Below are 25,659 nucleotides of genomic sequence, written 5' to 3'. Positions count from 1 at the left end.
TGTGAGGAGATGCGCTGTTCCTGTTGTCGGCCGCGTGGTACGCCAAGGATGGAGCGAATGTTGGCATGGTGAAACCGGTCCATTCTATCTAAATCTGCCTTCAATGGCGTCCAGCATTCTGAACCATACAGAACCGTTCACAGGACGAAAACGACATACAGGTGGCGCCTGGTAGGGAGGTTCAGGCTCCGGTCATGTAGGATGCGCCGAAGACCACTAAAGGCCCCTGCACCCTTTGCTAGATGGCTCCGAATGTCCGCTTGCGACCGCGAGTCCGGAGTGATGGTGGAACCAAGATAGGGGAATTAGGTGACTGCTTCAACCCTATCACTGCCAATGACCAAATCAGAGCAATCAGCAGGGCAAGCTCCGAAACCTGCGACGAGAAGCTTGGTCTTGGTCATGCTCACTGTGAGACCCAAGCTGGATGCGACCTCACAAAAGGCAGACAGGGATTGATCGGCTGCGTTGCGAGTTGTAGCAAGCAGTACGGCATCATCCGCAAACTCGAAGTCATCAGCATGGCCGGACTCGGAGTGGGGACGACGCTTATTGACACGAGGGAACAGCTGGCCATCAATTGTGAAGCTGAAGTCCACACCAGACTCTATTCCACGCTCCACGAGAAGGGATCGCCAATGCTCAATAACTAAGCCGAGGTGCCATCACGCACCCTTGGCGCAGTCCATTCTTGACAGATAACGGATCCGTGCAACCACCGACAACGCGAACGCAAGCTGACATGTCTGCATGGAATGATTTGATGATGGCCACAGTCGAGGGTGGCACACCCAGCCGCAGCAATGCCTGCCAAAGAGCCTTGGGAGGGACAGAGTCGTACGCTTTGCGGAGATCTACAAATACGCAGAAGAGCTTCGATAGATGTTCGTACGACTTCTCGACAAGTTGACGGACAGAGAAGATGCCGTCCGCACAACCACGGTGCCGCCGAAACCCGCATTGGGATTCAGGCAGCTCCGCCTCAGCAATACCTTGCAATCGGTTTTGCATGATCCGAGCAGCCAACTTGCCGACAACCTCCAGCAATGCAATCCCTCGCCAATTATCGCAGTGAGAGAGGTCGCACTTCTTTGGAATCGGTACCAGCAGTGCATCACGCCAGTCCTGGGGCACGCGACCACCCGACCAGACAGATTGGAGTAGGTCCAGGAGGAGCACACACACACACACACACACACGCACGCATGCATGCACGCACGCACACATGCACACAAACACATGCACACACACACACACACACGCTATTGGTTTGGAGAGACTCCCATGATAGGTATCCACTTACCTCTGGAGAATCCAAAAATAAACAATACACTACACTACACTACACGCCCTCATATCTCACCTTGACACAGTGGCAGGAAAGAAGCTGCAGAGGATTCTCGTGTAGTCAGGTCCTCTCCTGCAAGAGATCTGAGATTGATGGACACATCCTGTTCAGATGACCAGATCTTAAATGCATCCACTCCAAACAAAGTGTTCATTTTTTTGGCAAATGAAATACCACACGGTGATAAAGTGGAAGTCTTAACTAGACTCCCTTGGCAAGCTGACTTAGCAGTGGTCCATTGCATGGCAGATGGCAAAGTTGAAGAGGCCCTTCGGGAAACGTAGTACAACACATTATTGCAGGTGGTAGAGACGAGTTTCTTTTTGGAGATGTCAGCTATGGGCATGAAAAGAGGATTGAAAGGAAAATAATCCAAATGACATACTACGCAATAGACCGTAGATGCACGGATAATTGAAAAGATAATCAGAGGAGGTATCACAAGCGAGGCACACAAATTAATAGAGGTGGCCCGTCATTGTTGATGTGAAGAAATAATTCTACGTCAAAGTGTCCATTCTTGAAGCAATGATAGCAAACAGGCTATGTTAGACATAAACAACTTGTTTTGGAATTACACCATTCAACAGCTTGCAAAGCTGATGAATTGATCACCACTGCTTCTAGCCTAGTCCACACCATGCAGCATCCGTTTGAAGTGACATTTTCTGGCCGATGATTATAATCTTTCCCCTGTTTTTCTCTTGGTCCGTGAGTGAGTTGGACTGTAAAGCTGACTTTGGGGACTATGACCGCTGTGTGGGATGTGAATATTGCCAGATTCGTGAACACACACACACACACACACACACACACACACACACACACACACACACACACACACACACACACACACACACACACACACACACACACATACACACCTTTTGACGCCCATCGCCGGAGGTGATGATAGCAATGCTACGGCAAAAGCCATAGCAACTTGTGCTGAGATTCCACCATTCAACAGCTTGCAAGGCTGAAGAATTGACCGTCACCCATCCAACAAAGCCTGCCAATGTTCACACATAATATTACATTCTCATGAAATGCTTCCACTACATTTTATTTTTGAAGTTGATTGTTCCAACTAGGAACACACGCTTCTTGCCGAACTTGACACTTGACTGACTCACGACTGCCATCCGGAGCACACGAGGAGCACGTCGCACCTTCCACTCGGCAAACCTGCAAGAAAGCACCACTCCCTGCTCAATACACGGCGTTTCGGAGAATTCACCCCTCATCAGTTGAGCTTGAGTAGGCTGAGGAAGATTGTGCCTGAAAAGCACCACTTATATACTGCTCTCCAGGCCAAACCATCGGTGACAGCGTTGCGAATAGCTATACTGGCTCTCAACGTCTGTTTATCACAACTCCATGAGCGACTCTGACTCACGCTGCTACCTGGAGCTTCACGAGGTGTTTGTCGCGCTGGAAACAAAGCGTCTCTGTAAGTTTGTATCCCTGGTGATGGTTTGGCCTGGAGAGCAGTATATAAGTGGTGCCTTTCAGGCACAATCTTCCTCAGCCTACTCAAGCTCAACTGATGAGGGGTGAATTCCCCGAAACACCATGTATTGACCAGGGAGTGGTGCTTTCTTGCAGGTTTGCCGAGTGGAAGGTGCGACGTGCTCCTCGTGTGCTCCGGATGGCAGTCGTGAGTCAGTCAAGTGTCATGTTCGGCAAGAAGCGTGTGTTCCTAGTTGGAACAATCAACTTCATGACTATTACCGCCGAAGCCGCAACTTCTAAGTTCGTACATTTTATTCGTTATTACAAATTAAAAAAATCCGCACATATTGAGTGTCAGCATACACACAATGTCATAACAAACATTTCTATAATAATAATTATACCGCTTGCATGTCTTTATGTCTATACATTTCCTCATATAATTTCAACTCAGACCGTGAGCCAATATAGTTATTATGAAGAAAGGAAAAAGACAAAATGTTACGAGTTATGACAAACAAAAATGTCCACCAACGTAACCAGATCTTATACAGTCAGCGAGTGCAACAAAATGGCACAAAACTGACAAGGAGTACTGAGACAATCGGCGACCTGACACCTAGCTCCAACACTTCTCCAAGGCGCAACCCAACAACCTTCCAACTTGGAAGGCTCAGGTTCGGAAAGGTTCAAGAGAGGAAGGAAAGCGCAACGAAGAAGAGCACGAGCTACGCATCACGGCAACAAAGAATGCCGAAAGTTACCGGATGATGACGAAACTAGTAAGACTATTTGACAGATCGGCCTTACTACAACTCGACGACGCAAAGCAACAGACCACCACCCAACTTGGGAGGCTCAAGTTTACGTAATAAACATAGAAGGGGAAGCTAAGCGAAGACGAATTGTGACAAACCCTGTCCCTGTCAGTTTTGTGCCATTTTGTTGCACTCGCTGACTGTATAAGATCTGGTTACGATGGTGGACATTTTTGTTTGTCATAACTCGTAACATTTTGTCCTTTTCCTTTCTTCATATAATTTCCTTCATCTTTCTGTGAGAACCGGACCTATAGGCCGGTAAGAAAGCAATCATGCCTGTGCAATTGGTGAAGTAAAATAAAAGTCAACAACAACTATTCAGCCTGGTCTACACCATACAGCTATTTGAAGTGACTTTTTCTGGCCAGTGAATCCCTTTTTTTGGTCTTTTCATTTTTTTTCTATTCCCGCACACACATCACACCACATATTCCGGCATGCACTGGCTGTTGGTAACCACCCAGGAGAATGAAAGAAAAGTCAGGAAGAGTCTGAGAAAGAGAAGAAAGACGTGTGTGACCATAATCGTCGGGAATCGAACCCGCAACCTATCGATTGGAAATCGCTTCACATACCACTGCACCATATGGGACACACACACACACACACTTGTACCTGTTGCTCACTGCCAAAACTGGTCATGTGGGTCTCCCCTGGAGAGGGGAGAGACTCAAAAGGAATCTTGGAAAGATGACTCAATTGGCTATTGAACCTCTCAACGGCCGACACCCCTGAAATCCCCAAAACTCTGGGTGGACCTGAAACCGCCACTTATGGGCCCACCACACCTCAGTAAGTGGGTGAGGACAAGGTGCAGAAAAAGGATTGACGGCATCAGGGTATCCGTCCAGGTATCCACCTGCAGTTAACCCTGCCCCCAGTGAAGGTACAACTTGCTACTAGCGTGGGTGGCTAAATCAGAGTGGATCATATACAAGCTTCACTAGCACCATGATAACGCAAGAGTTAATCTAGCCAGAAGTAGTCCATGGTTAGCAGGTATGTATACTTCAAATAGAAAGTATATGAACCCTGAAACCAACAAAGGTGGTAGGTACGACATTACAACTTCAAGCAGCCGAGCCCGTTGGCAACAAACCCACCACTATCCGGCATAAGTGTACCCACCAACCGAACTAGCTGGCACAACACACACACACACTCTCTCTCTCTCACACACACACACACACACACACACGCACACACACACACGCACACACACACACACACACACACACACACTCACCCCCCCCCCCCCACCCACACACACACACTCACACACACCTACACACACACACCCCACCCCCCCCCCCCCCACACCCACACCCCCACACCCACACCCACACACACCTGGTCAACGAAATGGGCGTCCACAGACACGGAGAAGAGGATCAGGAGTGGGCTGTGACGGTGGAGTGCTACTCGCAACTTGTCTCCAGCCGAGCCGATATTGGCAACTCTCAAGCCAGGTGGTCACACCAAGGCTCGCCAGGTCAGTTGACACCACATCTCGCCACCTATTCCACATGCACGCACACACGCACGCACCCATGCATGCACACACGCACGTATGCATGCACACACACACACACACACACACACACACACACACACACACACACACACACACACACACACAAACTCACACACACACACACACCTTCCTTCCTTCCTTCTTCCACTGCCATGACTGGCTATGTGGCCCCAAACGGAGCAGACCAGGAGACGTGTTGTCCACCGGGCGGGGAACGCCATACTCAGCGCGGGCCGCGTGAACAGCGTTACACTTGTGCCTCGCAATATCCCGCGCCCGACGAAAACTGCGCGCACAAGTGCCACAGATGAGGGGCTTCGCCACAGGCTCCATGCGGGACTGGACAATAGCGTCGACAGCATCACGGCAGGTGACCCGCCATCCCTGTCGATCTTGGACGATGTCACCAAGGTGCTCCAGAGGAACGCCAACAGCCATCAAGTCGCACTTCGCGGAGTCCTTCCAGCGCTTACGGGGTCCATACGGTGGATGTTTGGAGGGTAACGCGCCGTACAGCAGGTGACGAGGGATCCGATCTGGCATGCGGGACACGTGGCCAAGCCATCGAAGTCGGCGGACTCTGACTTTATCCGCGATCTCCTCCATATCGCCCCACAACCTGCGAACCTGGAGAGAGGAGATGTGCTCCTCGATCTGCCGGCCACGATTTATCTTCAGAATGGAACGCACGCACTGCAGGTGAAAGGACTCCAGGCGACGGACATCACGCTGCCTGACGGTCCAACTCTCAGATCCATAAAGAAGGACCGCCAGGACAGTAAATCCATACACAATGCGCTTGATGGCGATGCTGAAGTCACCACTGTCGAAAACCGACTCCCGCAGTGTAGAGAACGCACCCGATGCAGCAGCAACTCGCCGAGACACATCAAAGGAGCTCCGGGCGTCTGGCGTAATATGACAACCGAGATACCGAAAGGCCTCAACGTGGTCAACAACACCATCCAAAGGGGTCTGGTCGGCATCCACAATACCAGCCCCAGCCGCCATGAATTTGGTCTTGGACACATTGACACTAAGGCCAAACGCACCAGCTACATCCCTGAACGAGGATAGATACCTCTCAGCACCGGCATGCATAACTGCGAGCAGGGCTGAATCATCCGCAAACTGACACTCCGGCAGCCGAACTCTGCGATACTCTGCCAATCTGGTGTTGAAAAGCCGCTCCCTCCGAAACTGGACGAGTGGGATTCCCAGCTCACCATTATCAGCAATCACGCCACACCATCTCTCGAAGACTGCACACATGTATAGGTTAAACAAAACTGGGGCCATAGTGCAACCCTGCCGCAAGCCATTCTCAACCCGAATCGGTGCAAGCAGGTCTCCACCCACACGAATACTGGCAGTCATGTCGCTATGGAAGGAACTGATGATGGTGATCAGATTCCCTGGGACGCCAAGTCTAGCCAGCACACTCCACATAGCACTCCGCGGAACCGAGTCGTACGCTTTCTTCATATCGATAAATACAGCGAAACCTTTCGTGGCATGTTCGTGCAACTTTTCCAGGATCTACCGCACAGCAAACACCATATCCGAACAACCACGGCCCCTGCGGAAACCACACTGCGAGTCAGGCAAGTACCTTTCTCCGAGAACCTGCAGACGATTGGCAATCATGCGAGCAACTAGCTTTCCAGCCACATCCAGTAACAATATTCCACGCCAGTTGTCGCAAGACCCCAGGTCACCCTTCTTGGGGATAGGGACGAGGATAGCATCAGACCAATCCTGTGGAACGCTGCCAGTCCCCCACACCACCCGTATCAGTTCATGCAACTTCGCAATCAGGGTAGGGCCACCGTACTTCAGCATCACCACAGATATCTTGGATCCGCCGCATGCTTTGCCACACTTCATCCCTCGCAATGCACGCCAAATCCCATCACACTCAGGCACGACACCAAGCTCCGTCATAACCGGCCGCTGCTCGATCGAGTCCACTACTTCCAAGTCGTAAGCACTGGCAATGTTCAGGAGGCCATCGAAATTATCACGCCACCTTCCACCGGTGGCCTCAGCCGTGTCACAGATCTCTCCTTGCTTGTTTCTGATAGCAGTTGCTGCACGGGGACGCATACCACCCAAGGTGGTCTTAATGTTACCGATTCACTGCCAACCGCTCTTCGCCGTCAAGCCAAACCATTCACAATCCTTTGCCTGTCTCAGCAGCCAGTCTCGCTTCAGCCTCCGCATGGTGCACCGCGCCGCACTACGAGATTTCTTGTACAAACCCAGATCACTGACCTTCCGCGTTGACATCCAGATTGAGTAACAACTGTCCCGATCACGGAGTACCGACTCGATCTCAGTGCGCTTGTCTGTAACCATTCTGGCTGTCGGCGCCTCTCCCGACCCAGGCAGTCGCTGGCAACGTTGATGGTGGTCATCCTGAGGGTACTCCACAACTCCTCGATGGACGGATTCGGGGTCCAAACCTTCTCCAGCTCGGCATCCATGCCCTTGGAGAATCTCTCACGCGCAACCTCCATATCCTCCGGAGCACGACTACGCAGGCGCGACACAGCAATGGGTTTCGATCAACCAACACCATTGCGGGAGACATGTGAACTGGGCATGGCACCTAGACGATATTTCATGCCTAGAAACTTATGGTCAGTGTCGCATTCCGCATTACGTATTACTTGGCAGTCCAAACACTGCGACCGATGTGCTTGTGGTATGATGCAATAATCAATACAGTGCGGGTGCTTGTAGCGTGGATGAAACCAGGTATGTTTATGGATTTCCTTCTTCTTGAATAATGTGTTGCATACAACAGCTCCATTTCTTGCCAAGAAATTGAGCAGCTCCTCTCCTGCTGAGTTCATACGACCAAAACCATGCTGCCCCCCGCACGTCACTCCACTCATCATCCACCTCGCCAACTCCAACTCTAGCATTGAAGTCACCAAGAATGCAATACTGGTCTGACTTTGGAACGCTGTCAATGAAGGTCTGCAAGCTGTCATAAAACGCAGTTTTTTCAGCGCGCGGTCTGGCGAACGTCGGTGCATATCCGACGGCGATGTGAATACACAACGGCGAACGGTTCCGTCCACACTCGAACTTGACCCTGGCGGAAATCAATCTCGAGCTGTGCCCCTTCCACACACACACACACACACACACACACACACACGCACACACACGCACACACACCCAAACACCCCCCCCCCCCACACACACACACACACAAACACGCACCCCCCCCCCCTCCACACACACAAGAACACACACTCACCCACACCCACCTACACACACCCACACGCACGCACGCGCGCGCGCGCACACACACACACACACACACACACGCACAAGAACACACACACACACAAATATACACACCAACCTGCGGGTGGTAAGATTCGTGTTCTTATCCCATACAAATGCAAGCACATCATAGCAATCGTCCGTCAACCATTAGTTCAGTAGCACTTACCAGAACAGACAAACCGTCCTTGGTCCAGATGCCCAGGTGTGCTGGTACCACCCTGATAGTCAACCAGAGTCCTGCCATTGTTCATGAAGAATCTTTCATGTTTGCCATTTTGAGCGAAGGCAGCAAGTGCGGAGAGGAGACACACACTTTTGCTCGGCGGCAAATAGAGTCCATAAGCGGAGCATGCCGCTGCTGCCTGCTCCGCCGTTCTCTTCTCAGCATACACCGAGTAGTCCGGCAACACCACAATGTATTCATCGCCCTTGCACTGGCCAATGTTACCATGCCAACCTAACACAAGGACGAAACACACCAGGAATGGGCAATGCATTCATTCTGTATTTCAGCTTACGTGTCCTGTCTTTCAATAAAGCATGAGAAAGGCGCCAACCAGTCCACCAATGTTTGCACTAAACCGTTATAAGGGGCTTGAAACATACTGCAGGGGAATGAAACCCTTGCACAGCGGAATGGAATCCTGGCACAAGTGATCGGAACCCTTACACAGAGGGTGAAGACAGCGCACCGCGGTATGGAACCTTACACAGGGGATGGAACCCTAGCACAGGGGTACGGAACCATTGCACAGGGGTATGGAATCCTTACACAGGGGTATGGAACAATTGCACAGGGGTATGGAGTCCTTACACAGGGTACGGAACAATTGCAAATGGGGTATGGAGTCCTTACACAGGGGTACAGAACCATTGCACAGGGGTATGGAGTCCTTACACAGGGGTACGGAACCATTGCACAGGGGTATGGAGTCCTTACACAGGGGTACGGAACAATTGCACAGGGAGAACCCTTGCACAGGGGTACGGAACCATTGCACAGGGGTATGGAGTCCTTACACAGGGGTACGGAACCATTGCACAGGGGTACGGAACCATTGCACAGGGGTATGGAGTCCTTACACAGGGGTACGGAACCATTGCACAGGGGTACGGAACCATTGCACAGGGGGAACCCTTGCACAGGGGGAACCCTTGCACAGGGAGAACCCTTGCACAGGGGTACGGAACCATTGCACAGGGGGAACCCTTGCAGAGGGGTATGGAACCATTGCACAGGGGTATGGAATCCTTACACAGGGGTACGGAACCATTGCACAGGGGTATGGAATCCTTACACAGGGGTACGGAACCATTGCACAGGGGTATGGAATCCTTACACAGGGGTACGGAACCATTGCACAGGGGTATGGAGTCCTTACACAGGGGTACGGAACCATTGCACAGGGGAACCTTTGCACAGGGGTACGGAACCATTGCACAGGGGTATGGAGTCCTTACACAGGGGTACGGCACCATTGCACAGGGGTATGGAGTCCTTAAACAGGGGTACGGAACCATTGCACAGGGGGGAACCCTTGCACAGGGGTACGGAACCATTGCACAGGGGTATGGAACCATTGCACAGGGGTACGGAACCATTGCACAGGGGTATGGAACCCTTGCACAGGGGAACCCTTGCACAGGGGTATGGAGTCCTTACACAGGTGGACAGAACCCTTGCACAGGGGGCGGAGCCCTTGTACAGCGGGCGGAACCCTTATACATCGGTATGACACCTTACACAGGGGTATGGAGCCCTTACACCGGACTGGGTATGAACTATGGAACCATAAAACAGAGGGGAATGGAACCATTACAAAGGGAAATGAATTCATTTTTCAGAGCACTGACAATGACACAAGAGAACTGCGCACTCCGATACACAATTTCCTGGGTTTATTCCTCTTGCCGAACTGCCGTCCGTGCATAAGCTTTTGCCAGTTGTATAGATCCATAAAATCCCGTAGACCCAGTTGGGTGTTGAATGTGCAGGACCCTATTGTGTTTTCTGCTATTTCCACTAAGAAATTGGTCCTGAAATCTCTGAAACCCTTTTCTGACCAAGATCTAGCTAGTCACTAGTTCTAACCAAAGTGAAGAAGATGGAAAAGCGATTGCTTGCCATTAATTATGAAGCTAAAATTGGTCAAATGCGCATGTGTAGCGTGCCGCAGTCTCTCGGAGGCAAAGATCCACAAGGGTCTCAGTGAACACACTGTTATTAATTAAACATTGAACTGAACTGAAATGTAACAGCATTTATACAGGCAGAATCCATACGCTAATGTACGGGGATACGCTAACGTACGGGGATACGCTTACGTGTGGGGATAAGGTAAAAATATACACTATACGCTATACGCTGTGAAAGTCACCAGCCTGCCAACGCTACACATGCATAGCACACAATGAACACCCAAGCGGGTCTACGGGATTCTGCGGGATTCCATGAATCTGTACAACTGACATAAGGTCTAGCGTCCGACCAGGACTAGCAAACTTGCTTGCCCAACTGTCATCAGCCGAACATAGGGGTAGAGCAAGCAGACATGGAATGCGGTGTGTGTACATTCTACAGACCTGGACACATATGCTATGACAACGCACAAACTGAGCATGTACAGCGACCCTGGGACTGTGGCAAAGAAAGTGTCAGGGCAACTCCTGCCAGATTAATTTCTATGGCAACAGAAAACAATCCTTTAAATATTTTTCTTTCTTTTAAAATAGTGCCCAATTGCATATCGAAGAGAATTCGTGAGCACACATGCTCATTCCTCGGGCACTACAAATTCACAACTCACTTCATTTCACAGAATCATTTTCAACGTTTAAGCAAATTGCCATCATCAGGATGCAATATGAAGTGGAAGTCTGCCAAGGGGCGTTATACACTATTGTGTATCACAACGAAAATTCTCAGAGACCCCCTTGATTTAAGCTTCTGCCTTTGCTGGATTAAAATTTAATAAAAGGTTTTAACTCACCAGAAGGTGGCACAGAACCATGCTGCATTGCAATCTTCCTAGGGACAAGCGTCATGTCAGCCAGACTGAAGGAATTAATCCTATGAGATACGCTGTATGCTGCTAGTCAGGTATGATGAGTGAGAAACGCTGTATGCTGCTAGTCAGGTATGATGAGCGACTGCCCTTATTAGGATGGGGTCAGGATCGTACATTTAGACATTGTCATGGCAACAAGCATACATCATGGATGGATTGCAACGTACTTGTGCATGTTGGTCCAGAGAAGCCATGCGCACACAGGCAGATCAATTCATGAATTTGTACCAAACACCGGCTGTTTGATGAGCATTGATGAGAACCGGTTTCACAGCTGCCATCTGCAATGAGATAAAGAGAGAGAGAGAGAGAGAGAGAGAGAGAGAGAGAGAGAGAGAGAGAGAGAGAGAGAGAGAGCGAGAGAGAGAGAGAGAGAGAGAGAGAGAGAGAGAGAGAGAGAGAGAGAGAGAGAGAGAGAGAGAGAGAGAGAGAGAGAGAGAGAGAGAGAGAGAGAGAGAGAGAGAGAGAGAGAGAGAGAGAGAGAGAGAGAGAGAGACAGACAGAGAGAGACAGAGAGAAAGAGAGAGAGATAGAGAGAGAAAGAAAAAGAGAGAAATTCAGAGACAGGCAATTTGTAATGCAGCAGCACTAGAGCAGCCTACCGAGAATGCTCAACAAGACGAATGTGGAGAAGCATAATACCCAGTGCTGTAGACAGCAAGCTCTTTCGGCCATAAGGGCCTCATCAGTACAGCTACGCGCTAAGTAGGCCGAACTACCATAGTTTCATAGAAGTGAAATTGATTTTGCTTTCTTTTCAAAGGTAACTTGCAGACTCCATCTGATGCGCTGCACGCCTAGTCCAGATGTCGCCTGTCTGGACCATCCATTCCACTTCTGAACATTCTCAGGAAACTCCGTGTCGCAGCCACAACTACTTCAACTGGCCGGCCCATCATCGTCAAGCTCGCACGGTGCGTCAGAGGGAGAAGGCGGAGGATCAGGTTTCTACTGACTACTTGGGTGGCGTCACTTCTCCAGACAGTAGTACGAGCAAGGTTGTGTGGGGTTGGTAATTTTTGGAGGCATGACGGAATGAAGAATAGTTTCTGTCAAGCACGTGCATGCTGTGCTTCATTCATCAACCGGCGGTGTGAGCATCTTGTCGAACTTCGTTCTCACACTTACTTGGGTGTCTAGTCCAAGCAGCTGGCAAGCAAAATGACAATTTTCTGGAATACATGTTTCACCCTAAGACATGTTTTAGCTGGCTGTGGCCTTGATATGGGATAACATGTGGCAAAAAAGATATGAAAGATTTGAAAGAGGCATGGTCACTTACCGTTTACGAATTGAACATGAATGCTGGTGTTTGACCGAGCATTGTGCAGAGCAGTGTAGAGATGCGGTCTATTGTATGCCGTCTTATTCTGTGCATTGTCTTCCATACACAGGTCGATGCGCGCTACCAAGGACCAGTCGGTCACTCCAGTGAAATCGGCATCCAGTGCAAACTGCAGCCCTCCTCCGCTGCTCGATACACGAGTAACAGATAGTCTCTGCACTACGGCTGCATTATCACCACCGCAGACCGACAGGTTTGACAGACCAGTGGCGGGAGAGGTAACTGCAAAGCTCAGCACGGCCACACGCACACGGGAATTCCCCTGCGCCGCGGCAGTGTATAGCGACCGAGGGTCGCGCAACTGCGGGACACCGCGTCGAAGAATCCGAACGGCGACCTTGCAAAACGGCTGATATGTCCACCTGCCAAAGTTTACGTCGATGACGCGCGGCTTGCCATAGGCTGCTGCAGACGCGCTACTCCAATAGTCCTGGTCTGATTGGGTGGCTATCACGTAGTCCGAGGATTTGGACGCTCTACTGCTGAATATCAGCTCCAAGTCACCAACAGCGGTTGGTTTGCCATCAGTATAAAACCAATTTAGAAACATCGAAATGGCGTTTGGATTCGGAGTAATATTGACCGGCGCCCGTATTCTGGCTAGGATAGTGTGCTTGGCGGAATCATCGGCCAAATACACGTTGGCTTCAGACTGCGGCTTGCACTCAGCAGACTCTGTGAACGCACAAGAAAAGAGAGCGAGCCCGAGATCAGACAACATGGGAAAACCTCAGGCTCCGTCTCATGGTAACTTCTCACATACTGTAAGACCAGATATTATAACGTCAATTAAAGTTAATGATCTCCGGATTTGTGTGGGTTAGCGAGGTCAAGTTCTAACAAATTCTGTCTCAAAACCGACAAATGACTGTACAAGTCATGAACATAACATTTGAAGTCGTTATGTGCAAAACGATAATATATTATATATTATCGTTTTGCACATGACGACTTCAAATGTTGACGATTCTTTCAAATCCGTTATCTCGTTACAATGAAATGTTCGTTAAGGGAGCATCTCATAAGTTCGCATTTATTTTCTAAACGTAACGCATTTCGAAATGGGATAGGGGCATAGCGCCCTTTTCGAATAGAAAAATGACAGTTCGCACATTTTCTGGATGTGTACTACAGTCAAATCTGCTGTAGGCGACCATCTACCGTTAGCGACCGATTTTCCGTGCACCGACGGGTTCACATACAAATTGATCTGTCCAGAGCGACCATCTGCTGTGCGCGACCAGCGACCGCGATTTCATGCACGGTGGCTGCATTCAAATCTGCTGTAAGCGACCACGACCCACGTTCAGTCAGGTGCAAAACTGTACTTGCCAGTGCGCTGTCAACTGCAAGGTGTGAAAATGCGCTGTCTTGCAAGTGCGATCGACTGGCCCTGGCGCCATGGCCCTATATTCTATTGAATATGCAATAAAATGATATTAAAAATCACATTATTCTCGTCAATTTGAGTACATGGAAGCATAATTATATGCATGGCCGGTATGCCGGATTTACCATGCATCTGCCGTAAGAGACCATCTGCCGTAAGAGACCGCTTTTTCTTGCACCAAGGGGCGGTTGCTTACGACAGATTTGACTGTAGTGCATACTGTGCATGCAGTGCATGACATTGTGCTAGATCGCTTCAGTAAATGAGTGGGTTTAGGTGTAGATCTACCTGTGTTTGCAGATCAGCTAACCCTTGCACTGCATGCATGCAGACTACTCGGAGGTGTCAAATGTCACACAGGTATCATCAAACGGTGTGCAATGGTGTACCTGGCCAGCTCAAAGTCACAGTTTACACTTTACAGTACAGTAGTTGTGGAGGAACTCTGGTTATGTGCGTGTACATGTACGATAACTTGTTCTCAAAAGATGACGGCACTCTAGAACGGGTAATTTTAGCGACTATCAATTTTAGCGTTTTCCCATTGTCAACGGGTTAGCGACGGTATATTCTAGCGATTTGCAGCGATTTTACTCACGGGTCACCAGTGCACTACTAATGTCTCAACGGATTAGCGACTTGAAACTTTAGCGAAAATGAGTAGATCGCTAAATTTGCTAGGGTTTTTACGTCGCTAAAATTACCCGCTCTACAGTACTTTGACATGCATGTCCATGGCCCATGCCATGGACATGCACAGAAAATGAGCGATAAGACTTTCGGATAGAGGGGGGAGGTAGGGGGGGGGGGGGGTGAAGTCTATTCGAAATGCGTTACGTTTACAAATAAAGTGCGAACTTATGAGATGCTGCCTGTGACATTGCTGCTCTTACAGTAGGCATACATGTGAATACTCAATCTGCGGAGAGAACTGTTTCGTCCTTTGTGGCCTCATCAGCGCAGCACAGAGAAAATGAGGCCGAACCTGATAGCAATGAAACTTAATATTTCCCGAAGCCAGATTTAACCCAGGCCCGAACGTAACTTGCCAGAGTGCTCAAACTGACAAGTCAGTGAGCTCTGCTTAACACAAACAGCAGAGGCACCACCCCACATCAGAGTGCTCTCAACTCCTACAAGAGCAGAAGCGAAATACACAATGCTATGTGGGAGTTCTGGTGTGCCAGTGGGGGGGGGGGGGGGTGTTCAGTCCCACTTAATCTATGTATAGAGTAAAAGCTGGTTTAAGCGACCACCCCACGGTGCAAGGAAAAGCGGTCGTTACAGGCAGGTGGTCTTTAGAACCAGGTCCCACAGTGTCTGTGTAGAACTGTTCGTGCATGGAAAAACGGTCGTAAAGAGCAGGCGGTCGCTAAAACGAGAGGTCGCTTAAACCAGGTTTTACTTCACTTTACTTGACATGTGTGTGTGTGTGTGTGTGTGTGTGTGTGTGTGTGTGTGTGTGTGTGTGTGTGTGTGTGTGTGTGTGTGTGTGTGTGTGTGTTTGTACCACGTGATACTCAGTGGCCCACGTACAGCCGTTTTCTGATTCACGACATGCCATGTATGGAGGCTCAGCCAGAATGTCGGTGAAAATCAGAATGGAGCACATTGTGAAAGCTGTGAGGGTGCTCAGCTGAAGAAGTTTTCAGAATGTGGGTGAAAATCAGAATGGAGCGCATTGTGCAAGCTGTGAGGGTGCCCAGCTGAAGGAGTTTCCGAAGCACGAAATCAAAAATTCGATGAGCTTCCCGAAGCTTCGTCTTTGGCCAAGTTTGGGCCCTTCGCTTCATGTTGCTGTTTGTTCCGTGCGACTGAAAACAACATTGGGAACGTGGGTCCATTGCATGAACTTTACGTGTATCAACCACGTCCCCGTATCCGTTACGTGGGACTAAACCTCCCCAGTGACCCTACACAGAGCAGCTTTAGAAAGACAGTACAAGCTTTGCTGAGTCACCTCCACTATCGTTCATGCGGTTAATTGGCAGCAAAGCTTATACTGTGACAGGGTGCGACAGAGCTCTCGGCCATTGAAGAAAATGTTGAGTCACCTCCACCATTACACTGCACTCTTAACCGACTAGACCCTCCTGCACACAACCATCACCACTGTGAGGACACTTCCGTAGACGATATTGATAACTTCTAATACTTATAACCCTGTTTGATAACAGTTTGTTCTATATTTTAATCATTCAACATCTACCTTCACTGATGAGTTATGTCTTACCGAAACAGCTGTCTGGAGGAGTTATCAATATCGTCTACCTCGGCGGACCTCGGTCTTTTACTCGGCCTATATTTCCCATATAGACCTCGTCTTGGTCAATATCCTATACCTAACACCACCAGTTACTAAACAATCAGCTCATGCGATAACATTGAATGTCACTGAGGGTTGGTTCACATAAGCAAAATCGGCGCCGCAAGACGCCGGCGGTGAGCCAGCTCCCGATCCGTTGCGCATACGGTTCGAGTACCAAATCTACTACAATGCAGTACAGAATGTGCCCAAATGCTACGACAGGTTTGCCAATTGAAGCTTGAATCCGTTGTTTCTACAGTGGTTCAAGGTCTTTCGGTGATGGCCACTCGGTGCTACCTTTTACTGGAGATCAGGAAACTACTTCTACACATTTTATTGCAGTCTAGTAAGCAATGATGTTGAAATTATGCTTGCAAACGTTGATGAGGTCACAAGAACTTGCCAATGTATCCATCGTATTTTTTATTTGATTCAATTGTATTTACCTCATAAGTTGCACAACAGTCAAGCAGATCATCCGAGAAGGACGGGTTGGTATGCTGACTTATTTGCCACTTTGAAGCGACTACAAGAATTGCGAATGGACCTCCTCTCTAGCTTCGATTTAGGAAAATTTAGGACAAGTATTGGTTCCAAATTTTGACAAAGTCTGGCTCCAGGCACTGGCGATCACCGACGGTTCACAATCTACTTTTGGTCAAAATTCCACGAGATCAGCGCCGGGGCAGATCGCAAGAGTTGGGCACCGCCCAACTTTGCCGGCGATTCCTTGCGATTATTTACCTTATGATTTTGTTACGACTGCACTGCTTCACAAAATCGCAATGCGCAGGGAGAGGTTGCAAAAGGCCCACCGCCGGTGACTCCCGGCGCGTACCGGCGATATGTGAACCAACCCTTACAGACGGCGTTGACGTTCTTCAACTAACTGGCTAACAGCTCTAGCACATCTTGGATGCGCACTCCAACAGCCTTCCAACTTGGAAGGTTCTAAGTTGGAGAAAAAACACGAGGAGGGGAAGGTCAGCGCAACCAAGACAAGCACGAGCTGAAAGTCTCAGCTGTGAAGGACGTTGGCGGATGTTCATGCATGTCGATGACGATACTGGAAAGACCAACGGACAATACGGTCAAATCACGATTCAAGGACGCAAAGCAACATTTCACACAACTTGTGTGGTTTAAAGATGCGAAGATCAATAAAAGGGGAGTTTCTATAACTTAGAACCTTCCAAGTTGGAAGGCCGTTGGAGTGCGCATCCAAGATGTGCTAGAGCTGTTAGCCAGTTAGTTGTAGAACGTCAGTACCGTCGGTCAGTGTCGTGCAATGTTATTGCATGAGCTGATTGTTTAGTAACTGGTGGTGCTAGTGGACAATTATAGCGTAACTTGTAGTTTATTAGTCCTTTTTTTCTTTACTATACTTCCTCCGCATCATCGAAATTGTCGCAGTTTGACTAGTGACTTGCCACTTGTTACTGACAACTCCATAGGCCAAACCATTCAAAACCTTTTACACAGTATGATAGTCTGAAGACTAGAGTAACGTTCGCGGACAGTTGGGCTGAGAGGTTTCATGCAGAGATGAAGTCCTCGTCGTAGCTGATGTCAATGGACGCAAAAATATCGTTACGAAATATTTCAAGGAAGGTTGAAAGTTGGTCGCGCCTCATCTCAGACGCTTTGACTTTCTCCACAGGACAAGAGCTGCTATGCTTGTCGTCTGCTAGCTCTGGATGATTTCTACTTCACCCCCAACGAAGCCTAGTAAGAATAAACGATCGTTGCGAGGTCGGTTGATTACCGTCGGCGGAACCACCTCGATCTTGAAATGAACTTTTTTTAGCCGTGGCATGCCCATTTATTTTACCTGTGTGGTCACAGCTCATGCAGGTAAGTGTACTATCATCCAGCGCGCCCTCCTTTTCAGCATCACTGGTACGGCACCTGCACGTGCATCACTAGCACTTCGTGTAGAGTCTACACCAGAGTACGCGGCTCTTGCAGTTAAAATCATGATTGTACTGAGTGTCTCAGCCAGAGCAACACATTTTATCGCCGTTGCATGCATTTAGTTTGCTGACCCCTCGATGTTTCTCCGAGCGCTGCTACTTGTTCCACGAAGTCATTCTCACCCCAGCTAAGGTAAAACAGTGATGAGGCTCGAGTGAATGGCCATTAGCACGAGAAATGTGCAGCCTGCAACGCCTGACTGATCTCAGCGAGTTGAAATTACCATCGCAGCGACATCAGCGAAGAAATTGCGTCTAGTTCAAAAATTTCAGATTCCAATAACAGAAAATAGAACTTTGCCGTTACCCTATACTGATGACTATCGCCTATGTCCGATTCTTTGCCTCTGATACGAGTGCTGGTGAGTAAATACCTCGTTTTATGTCAAAAGTCAAACTGCGACAATTTCGATGACGCGGGGGAAGTAAATTTATCCTGGGCTCTCCATCCGAGTCCATACTTGTATGTATGGATGTATGTGGGTGAATGCGGTAAGCGATCCACAACATGGCACGAAACAATGGCAATACTGGAAGCACATTAAACCGGCAGTAGCGACTAGATCTAGCAGCAGGCTACTGTAGCGACTAGATCTAGCAGCAGGCTACTCATAACTGTAGCTACTAGATCTAGCAGCAGGCTACTCATAACTGTAGCCACTAGGTCTAGCAGTAGGCTACTGTAGCGACTAGATCACATCATGCGCACAGATCAGACTGAGCGAGTTATGGACCACTTGATCTAGAAAAAAACGTTTAGTTTGGAGCATGGCATTGCTCATCGAACTGAGGCTGGCCAGAAGCAACCCTTAAAACAAAAATACCGTTAGCCTCCTTCCACAAGCAGGTTTAACGCGAGACGTAATAATGATTTATAATTATTGCCTTGTGTGGTTTGTCTCTGGCCATTTTTAGCTCAGCAGAATTTAATACCAATGTGGTTGGACTTTGTGCACTCGGCTGGACCACTGCCTGTAATTGTGGCTCACAAAGATGTCACTACCTGACAAAATCAAGGCTTGAAAACTTTCGCAAGTGGCCATTGTCTTTTTATATACGTGGCGCACTGGCAAACAGACCTGCGCTCAGGGGGGTTTTAAAGCCATACAATGTGTCTCACCTTTGCACATCATCACCGTGGCATGATGAAAAGAAGAAATCGCGTTGCCCACGTTCCCTGGTACCAGGCTGTATGAATAACCCATAAGTTGGGTTGCCAAGGACGGATACTGGATACCGAACAGTAGGTTGGCTTTCCTTGCAAACTCCAAGACGCACGTGTCTGCGTTAAGATCAGTGCCTGTTACGGAATCTGCAGGGCATCTCAGATCATGTAACTGCATGGAGTTGAGAGAAACAGAGCCCATTGGCTTAGTACCGTCTGCTGCTATGAAAAACTGTTTCCCGTTGCAAACCTTCGACAAAACTGTGCCCGTGTGTTGGTCAGCTGGTGGAGCACACAAAACAGAACATAATGAGACAAGGAGACAAGGGGAGAGAGTGACAGAAATAGATAGATAGATAGATAGATAGATAGATAGATAGAGAGAGAGAGAGAGAGAGAGAGAGAGAGAGAGAGACAGAGAGAGAGAGAGAGGGAGAGAGAGAGAGAAATCAGAGAGAGAGAGAGAGAGAGAGAGAGAGACAGACAGGGAATTACGGTCAGTCAGGAGAACAATAGATACCATATAAGGCAGCCGCACCAAGCAATCGAGCTTTTGCCGAATGATATAACAGGTACAGATATAGGCTGTGTTTACGTGAGGCATTTCAACCCGGGTTTAGGTCGACTTCGGTGAAGTTTCAACCCGCCATGAACACAGACTGGTGCATTTACATGACACATTGCGCTTCGCCCAGGTTGAAATTTTGCCCCAGGTTGATTTCAACCGTCCCCTTGCGACGCAGTTGAAGGCTCTGGAAGCTGTCTGTATCAGTTTGCATAATCCTGTTCTTTGTAAACGAAAGAAGCATGTAGTCTCATTAAAGTTGTTCTCGTAGCTGGTTATCAGATGTGAACTTAGTGCTATTGTTGAGTATGAATTAGGACAACTGACGACATCTTCTCCAGACATTACAACGGACAACGGGAACAAGTTATTGGGAACGACATTTATTATAGATGACGAGACAAGAGACCAAGACGAACGGAACGACTACATTGAAGAGTGAGAGATTATGGAAGAGAGCGAGATTATTGAAGAGAGAGAGAGAGCTCGACTGAGAAAACAACGCAATATAAAGGGCCTGGGTAGCTATGGCAAACATGGGTGGCAAACATGGGCGCGCAAGTAGCTACCCAGGCCAACGGAACGAAAGGTGAGTATGACGTAGTACGGGTGCATGCAGGCCGGCCAGCTTAGGAAAGGTTAACCGGTTGTAGGTAAGATTGTACGGGAGGAGGTACCTAACATACCTCCCCTGAGCAAAAAAAAGAACCGCAACCTCGCCGGAAATATTAAGACGATGAGAAAAACACACACACACACACACACACAACGCACGGATCTCACAAAAGTGTTATACTACATGGCCCAACTTCTGCGAAAACCAGGCTTAGGGTGAAAATCATTTTTTTGAGAAAAATGATGTTTTGTAAAAAGGTTGTGTCGCGTGGACGCTCGAGTGCAGTGAAGTGGAACCAAAGAGCATCTCGCTTGTTTGAAGAAGTAGCAGTCATGGCAGGAAGGGTTTCAGCAGTCAGGGAAGTCAATGGGCTTCCGGTAAAATATTCCCTGCTACTCCTCTAGTCACAACGAAGAGTTTTTGAGCTGATCGAACGGATTCCATCTCCTTCACTCAGGGATGGCGAAATTTCTGCGCTAGCTGCTGCTTGCGGAAAATGGTGAAGAAATCGTCTCCAGTTAGAGTCGTGATGGCGATAGCGGGGAGAACCTGGACGACATCGACCCAGCCAATCGAAGTATGGAGATACTAGCTGTTTCTGGGCCTCACGCAAAGGGGACACGCGCAGCAGAGCTCATACATTTGCAGCAAGTTCACGAGGAAAAAGGCTAGAAGCGCAGTGGTGAAAACTATTTTGAATTGAAGTCCTTGGCCATGAAGTGCTACTGAATGCCAGGCGAACGAGCGAGCAGATCGAGAGGCCTCCACTCGAGACTTTCCTCGCTGGACAGCTAGCTGCAAGGGATTGTACGGCGTGCCGAGATTTCACTTGCTGGTCAGCACCAAGCAGACACTGCAGCATGTCAGCATACTATGCGCATACTACGAACAGTGGAACAGTTTGAAAGGCTGTGTTCTTGCTTGTTATTGAATAGTTGTACTAGATTCACCCTTCAAAAGGTGCCATCTCAACTGGAGTCGGGTTTCCTTGTGGTGTGTAGCGCCAGAGCATGCCAGTACATGTATGCAGCCCCAGAATGTGCTGAGTGAGGAGGAAACAAAATTCATGCAGAACTGTGCATGGCCACTGCAGCCTGCAGCACCAAGGGGCCACAACAAGCCTGCCCCCACATGCCTACCTTGTCATGTCACCTAAACAAAAATCATCCATGTCTCTTCCTTCACTCTGGTGGGTCTCTCTTCATTTCTTTCCTGTGCTAACAATTTTGTGTTTTTTTTTGGATTTTTTAACACAATACCCTGGTGTGTTTGAGATACTTTTAGTACCACTATGAGTCGACCCACACCTGTAATATTTTGTCTCCTGACCTCCCATGCCCGGTAGAAGCTGAAAATGGGACAAAGTCATTTTGTGAAATTTCACCCTAAGCCTGGTTTTCGCAGATTCTGGGCCACATGTTACATGCACTACAGTTTGTTCTGCTTCGCTGAATTGCATGGCTAAACAGCTTAGTTATGCACTTTTTTGCAACCAGAATGATAGAGCGTGGCTCACCAACGGACCCCTAATATTGATGGCTGGAAACACGCGCGCACACAAACACACTACAAAAATCACGAAATAAATAAACCGAAAATAAATTTGACGAAGTACAATGTAGGACGCACGAATAAGAGAGAGAGAGAGAGAGAAATAATGAAAATAGCTGACCTGCATGACTTGGACGAGACGAGGTAGACATAGACAAGACGAGGTTGACAGAGACGAGATGAGACTGACGACGAGACAAATGCCGGGCGGTAGAGGACGAGGGTCGTGGGTTCCGAGCAATGGTCGGCCGCCAATGTTGAGTATGAATTAGGACGACATTGCGCGCCGACACCGCGCGCCGACACAGCACGACGACACAGCTCCACGACGAACACGGACAGGGGTGACGAATAAACAAGGACAGTCCAGCAGTGACGGGAGCAACACTACACGTAAATCATATCTCACGGTTGTGAGCTGCGGAGGCAGAACTCCGCGTCGAGAAACGTTGGGCGCCAGTGTTGGGTCCGAACAACATGCACTGTATCACCCAATGCTCCGTGTTTGCACTCAGTTAGTATATTTTTTAACACTATGTCACTATGTCCAGGCTCAAGCTGTACAGCTTGCTTGTGCTGCCTGTCCTCCTTTACAACTGTGAGACTTGGGGAGTAACCCAGGCAGTCTCTCAGCGACTGGACTGTTTTCACCGCCGACAGCTCAGAAACCTGGTGGGAGTGCGATATCCAGACAGAATTACGAATGATGATCTGTATTCCAGATGTGACTCTCAGCCACTGTCGGAGCTTGTTGCCAAGCGACGCCGTAGCCTCACTGGCCATGTGCTGAGGATGAGTGAGCAGTCACCCCTTGCCTTGCGATGTCCTGCTATTTTCAAGCGGGGTCACGTGGACGAAGGGGCCCGTCCCGCGGCTACTCTCCCTACCACCATCATGAAGGACCTGGCAGGGCACGACATTCCTTTGAAGAATGCCAGCGACCTAGAAGGAGCACGAGCATTTGCTGCAGACAAGTGGAAATGGAGATCAGACATTGTTTATGGATGAGTTTTTTGTTGACTGGAGACAGAAGCGGACTTGGCTTAATTTCAGTGTATTCTCATGCATTGTTCTTTGGCCTTTTTACGCGTGCTGTGGTATTATTATTATTATTATTATTTGGAAAGGATTGGGAGAACTTCATATTCAAAGGATCAGTCGGGGAAGTGAACTGCCTGAAAAGAGAAAAAACGCCAGACCCACCAGGACTCGAACCTGGGACCCTGCTTGTCATGAGCAATGCTCTAACCACTGAGCTATGGGACCAGGCTGAACCTAGAAGGCGCTGACAAGTCTTTCACTCCAAAGGCAGCTCACAACACGTGCCACACATACTGACTCACTTTCTTTCACCTCTGGTAGTTTCCAGAAACTGACGGTGGTTGGTCCCCTGGGGGAGGGAAAAAGACCCAAGTGCCATTATTATTAGTATTGTTATTATTATTTCCCGTTTGTCTCTTTCCCTCAAACTAGTGAAGATTATTATTATTATTATTATTATTATTTTTATTGTAGATGAGAAAAGGACATATGGATACGAGTTAAGAGTAACTCTCCATCACTGTAACATGATACTTTATACAGTCAGAAAGTGCAATAACTAGGCACAAAACTGACAGAGTACTGAACATTCGACGTCCTGACACCTAGCTTCAACACGTGTGAAACAACTTGTTTTGTAGTCAACTAGTCCATCACAATGTCATGCATGAGGAGTACTGTAGGAGTTTGGCTTTCGGCTTGTACAATTCGTTTTCGCAAAGCTTCCCTTTCTTTACTTATCTTTGATATTATTATGACCCACCCAAGTTGGGTGGTGTGCTGCTTTGCTGCTTCGAATTGTAGTTAGACCGCTTTGTCAAATATCGTACTGGTCTCGTCATCGTCCAGTAACAATCGACATACTTTGTTCCGTTGGGACTGTAGCTTTTGCTCGTTTTCGTTGCGCTTGCCTTCCCCTCTTTGGTCTTTCCATAACCTTGAACCTTCCAAGTTGGAAGGCTGTCGGTTAGCGCTACGGAGATGTGTTGAAGCTAGGTGTCAGGACGTCGAATGTTTCAGTACTCTGTCAGTTTTGTGCCTAGTTATTGCACTTTCTGACTGTATTAAGTATCATGTTACAGTGATGGAGAGTTACTCTTAACTCGTATCCATATGTTCTTTTCTCATCTACATTTATTCATGGCTCAACATCCCAGTTTCATATTATTATTATTATTATTATTTTTAGGAAATTAGAGGCCACATGCCACCTACTGCTCTTTTCTCTCCGAAACTCAACACTTCCAAGCCAGATATGAAAGAAAGAAAAAATCATCAGTCACACCACCGGGACTCGAACCAGGGACCTTGCTATTCGCGAGCAATGCTCTAACCAACTGAGCTACAGTATGACTCTTATCCACAGTGATGGTAAATCTATCCTTCTTCGATCAATTCATATCTGGCTTGCATCGTGTTGAGTTTCGGAGAGGAAAGAGCAGTAGGTGGCATGTGGCCTCTAATTTCCTAAAAACTTTGAAATTCTCCGTGAAGTCCAAATTTGAAATTGCAATTTGTATTTGCTTGCAGTGGACATAGTTTGATGCGCTCCCCATGATATCAAGCGAATGGCCGAGGGCCCTCTTGATTGGTGTGAGTTGCCAGCATGATGCAAGCCAGATATGAATTGATCGAAGAAGGATAGATTTACCATCACTGTGGATAAGAGTCATACTGTAGCTCAGTTGGTTAGAGCTTGGTCCCTGGTTCGAGTCCCGGTGGTGTGACTGATGATTTTTTTTTCTTTCTTTCATATCTGGCTTGCAAGTGTTGAGTTTCGGAGAGAAAAGAGCAGTAGGTGGCATGTGGCCTCTAATTTCCTAAAAACTTTGAAATTCTCCGTGAAGTCCAAATTTGAAATTGCAATTTGTATTTGCTCGCAGTGGACATAGTTTGATGCGCTCCCCATGATATCAAGCGAATGGCCGAGGGCCCTCTTGATTGGTGTGAGTTGCCAGCATGATGCAAGCCAGATATGAATTAATCGAAGAAGTATAGATTTACCATCACTGTGGATAAGAGTCATACTGTAGCTCAGTTGGTTAGAGCATTGCTCGCGAATAGCAAGGTCCCTGGTTCGAGTCCCGGTGGTGTGACTGATGATTTTTCCTTTCTTTCATATCTGGCTTGCAAGTGTTGAGTTTCGGAGAGAAAAGAGCAGTAGGTGGCATGTGGC

General features: G+C 48.4%; 1 protein-coding gene across 1 annotated transcript; it reads right to left on the bottom strand.

Annotated features, from left to right (window-relative positions):
* Positions 1-9,127: 9,127 nt before the first annotated feature.
* LOC135827899 (uncharacterized) lies at positions 9,128-19,912 on the bottom strand. Its single transcript, XM_065340337.1, has 4 exons — positions 19,666-19,912; positions 12,812-13,549; positions 9,482-9,670; positions 9,128-9,186 (listed from the first exon to the last, which is right to left on the bottom strand). Exons 1-4 carry the CDS (start codon positions 19,910-19,912, stop codon positions 9,128-9,130), a joined length of 1,233 nt encoding a protein of 410 aa, XP_065196409.1.
* Between the last annotated feature and the right edge of the window lie 5,747 nt (positions 19,913-25,659).

This window comes from Sycon ciliatum, chromosome 12 (genome assembly GCF_964019385.1).
Source record: "Sycon ciliatum chromosome 12, ocSycCili1.1, whole genome shotgun sequence".
Taxonomy (NCBI): domain Eukaryota; kingdom Metazoa; phylum Porifera; class Calcarea; order Leucosolenida; family Sycettidae; genus Sycon; species Sycon ciliatum.
The sequence above is the reverse complement of the archived record's forward strand: the minus strand, read 5'-3'. Positions and strand labels throughout refer to the sequence as shown.

Excerpts from the sequence above, each read along its gene's own strand:
- LOC135827899 (XM_065340337.1), bottom strand. The coding sequence starts at position 19,912 with ATGGGCTCTGTTTCTCTCAACTCCATGCAGTTACATGATCTGAGATGC. Across the intron at positions 9,671-12,811 it reads TCATGTTCAATTCGTAAACG|GGTTCCCCCTGTGCAATGGT; the intron begins GTAAGTGACCAT and ends CCCCTCTGCAAG. Across the intron at positions 9,187-9,481 it reads CAATGGTTCCGTACCCCTGT|GGTTCCATCCCCTGTGTAAG; the intron begins GTAAGGACTCCA and ends CCCCTGTGCTAG.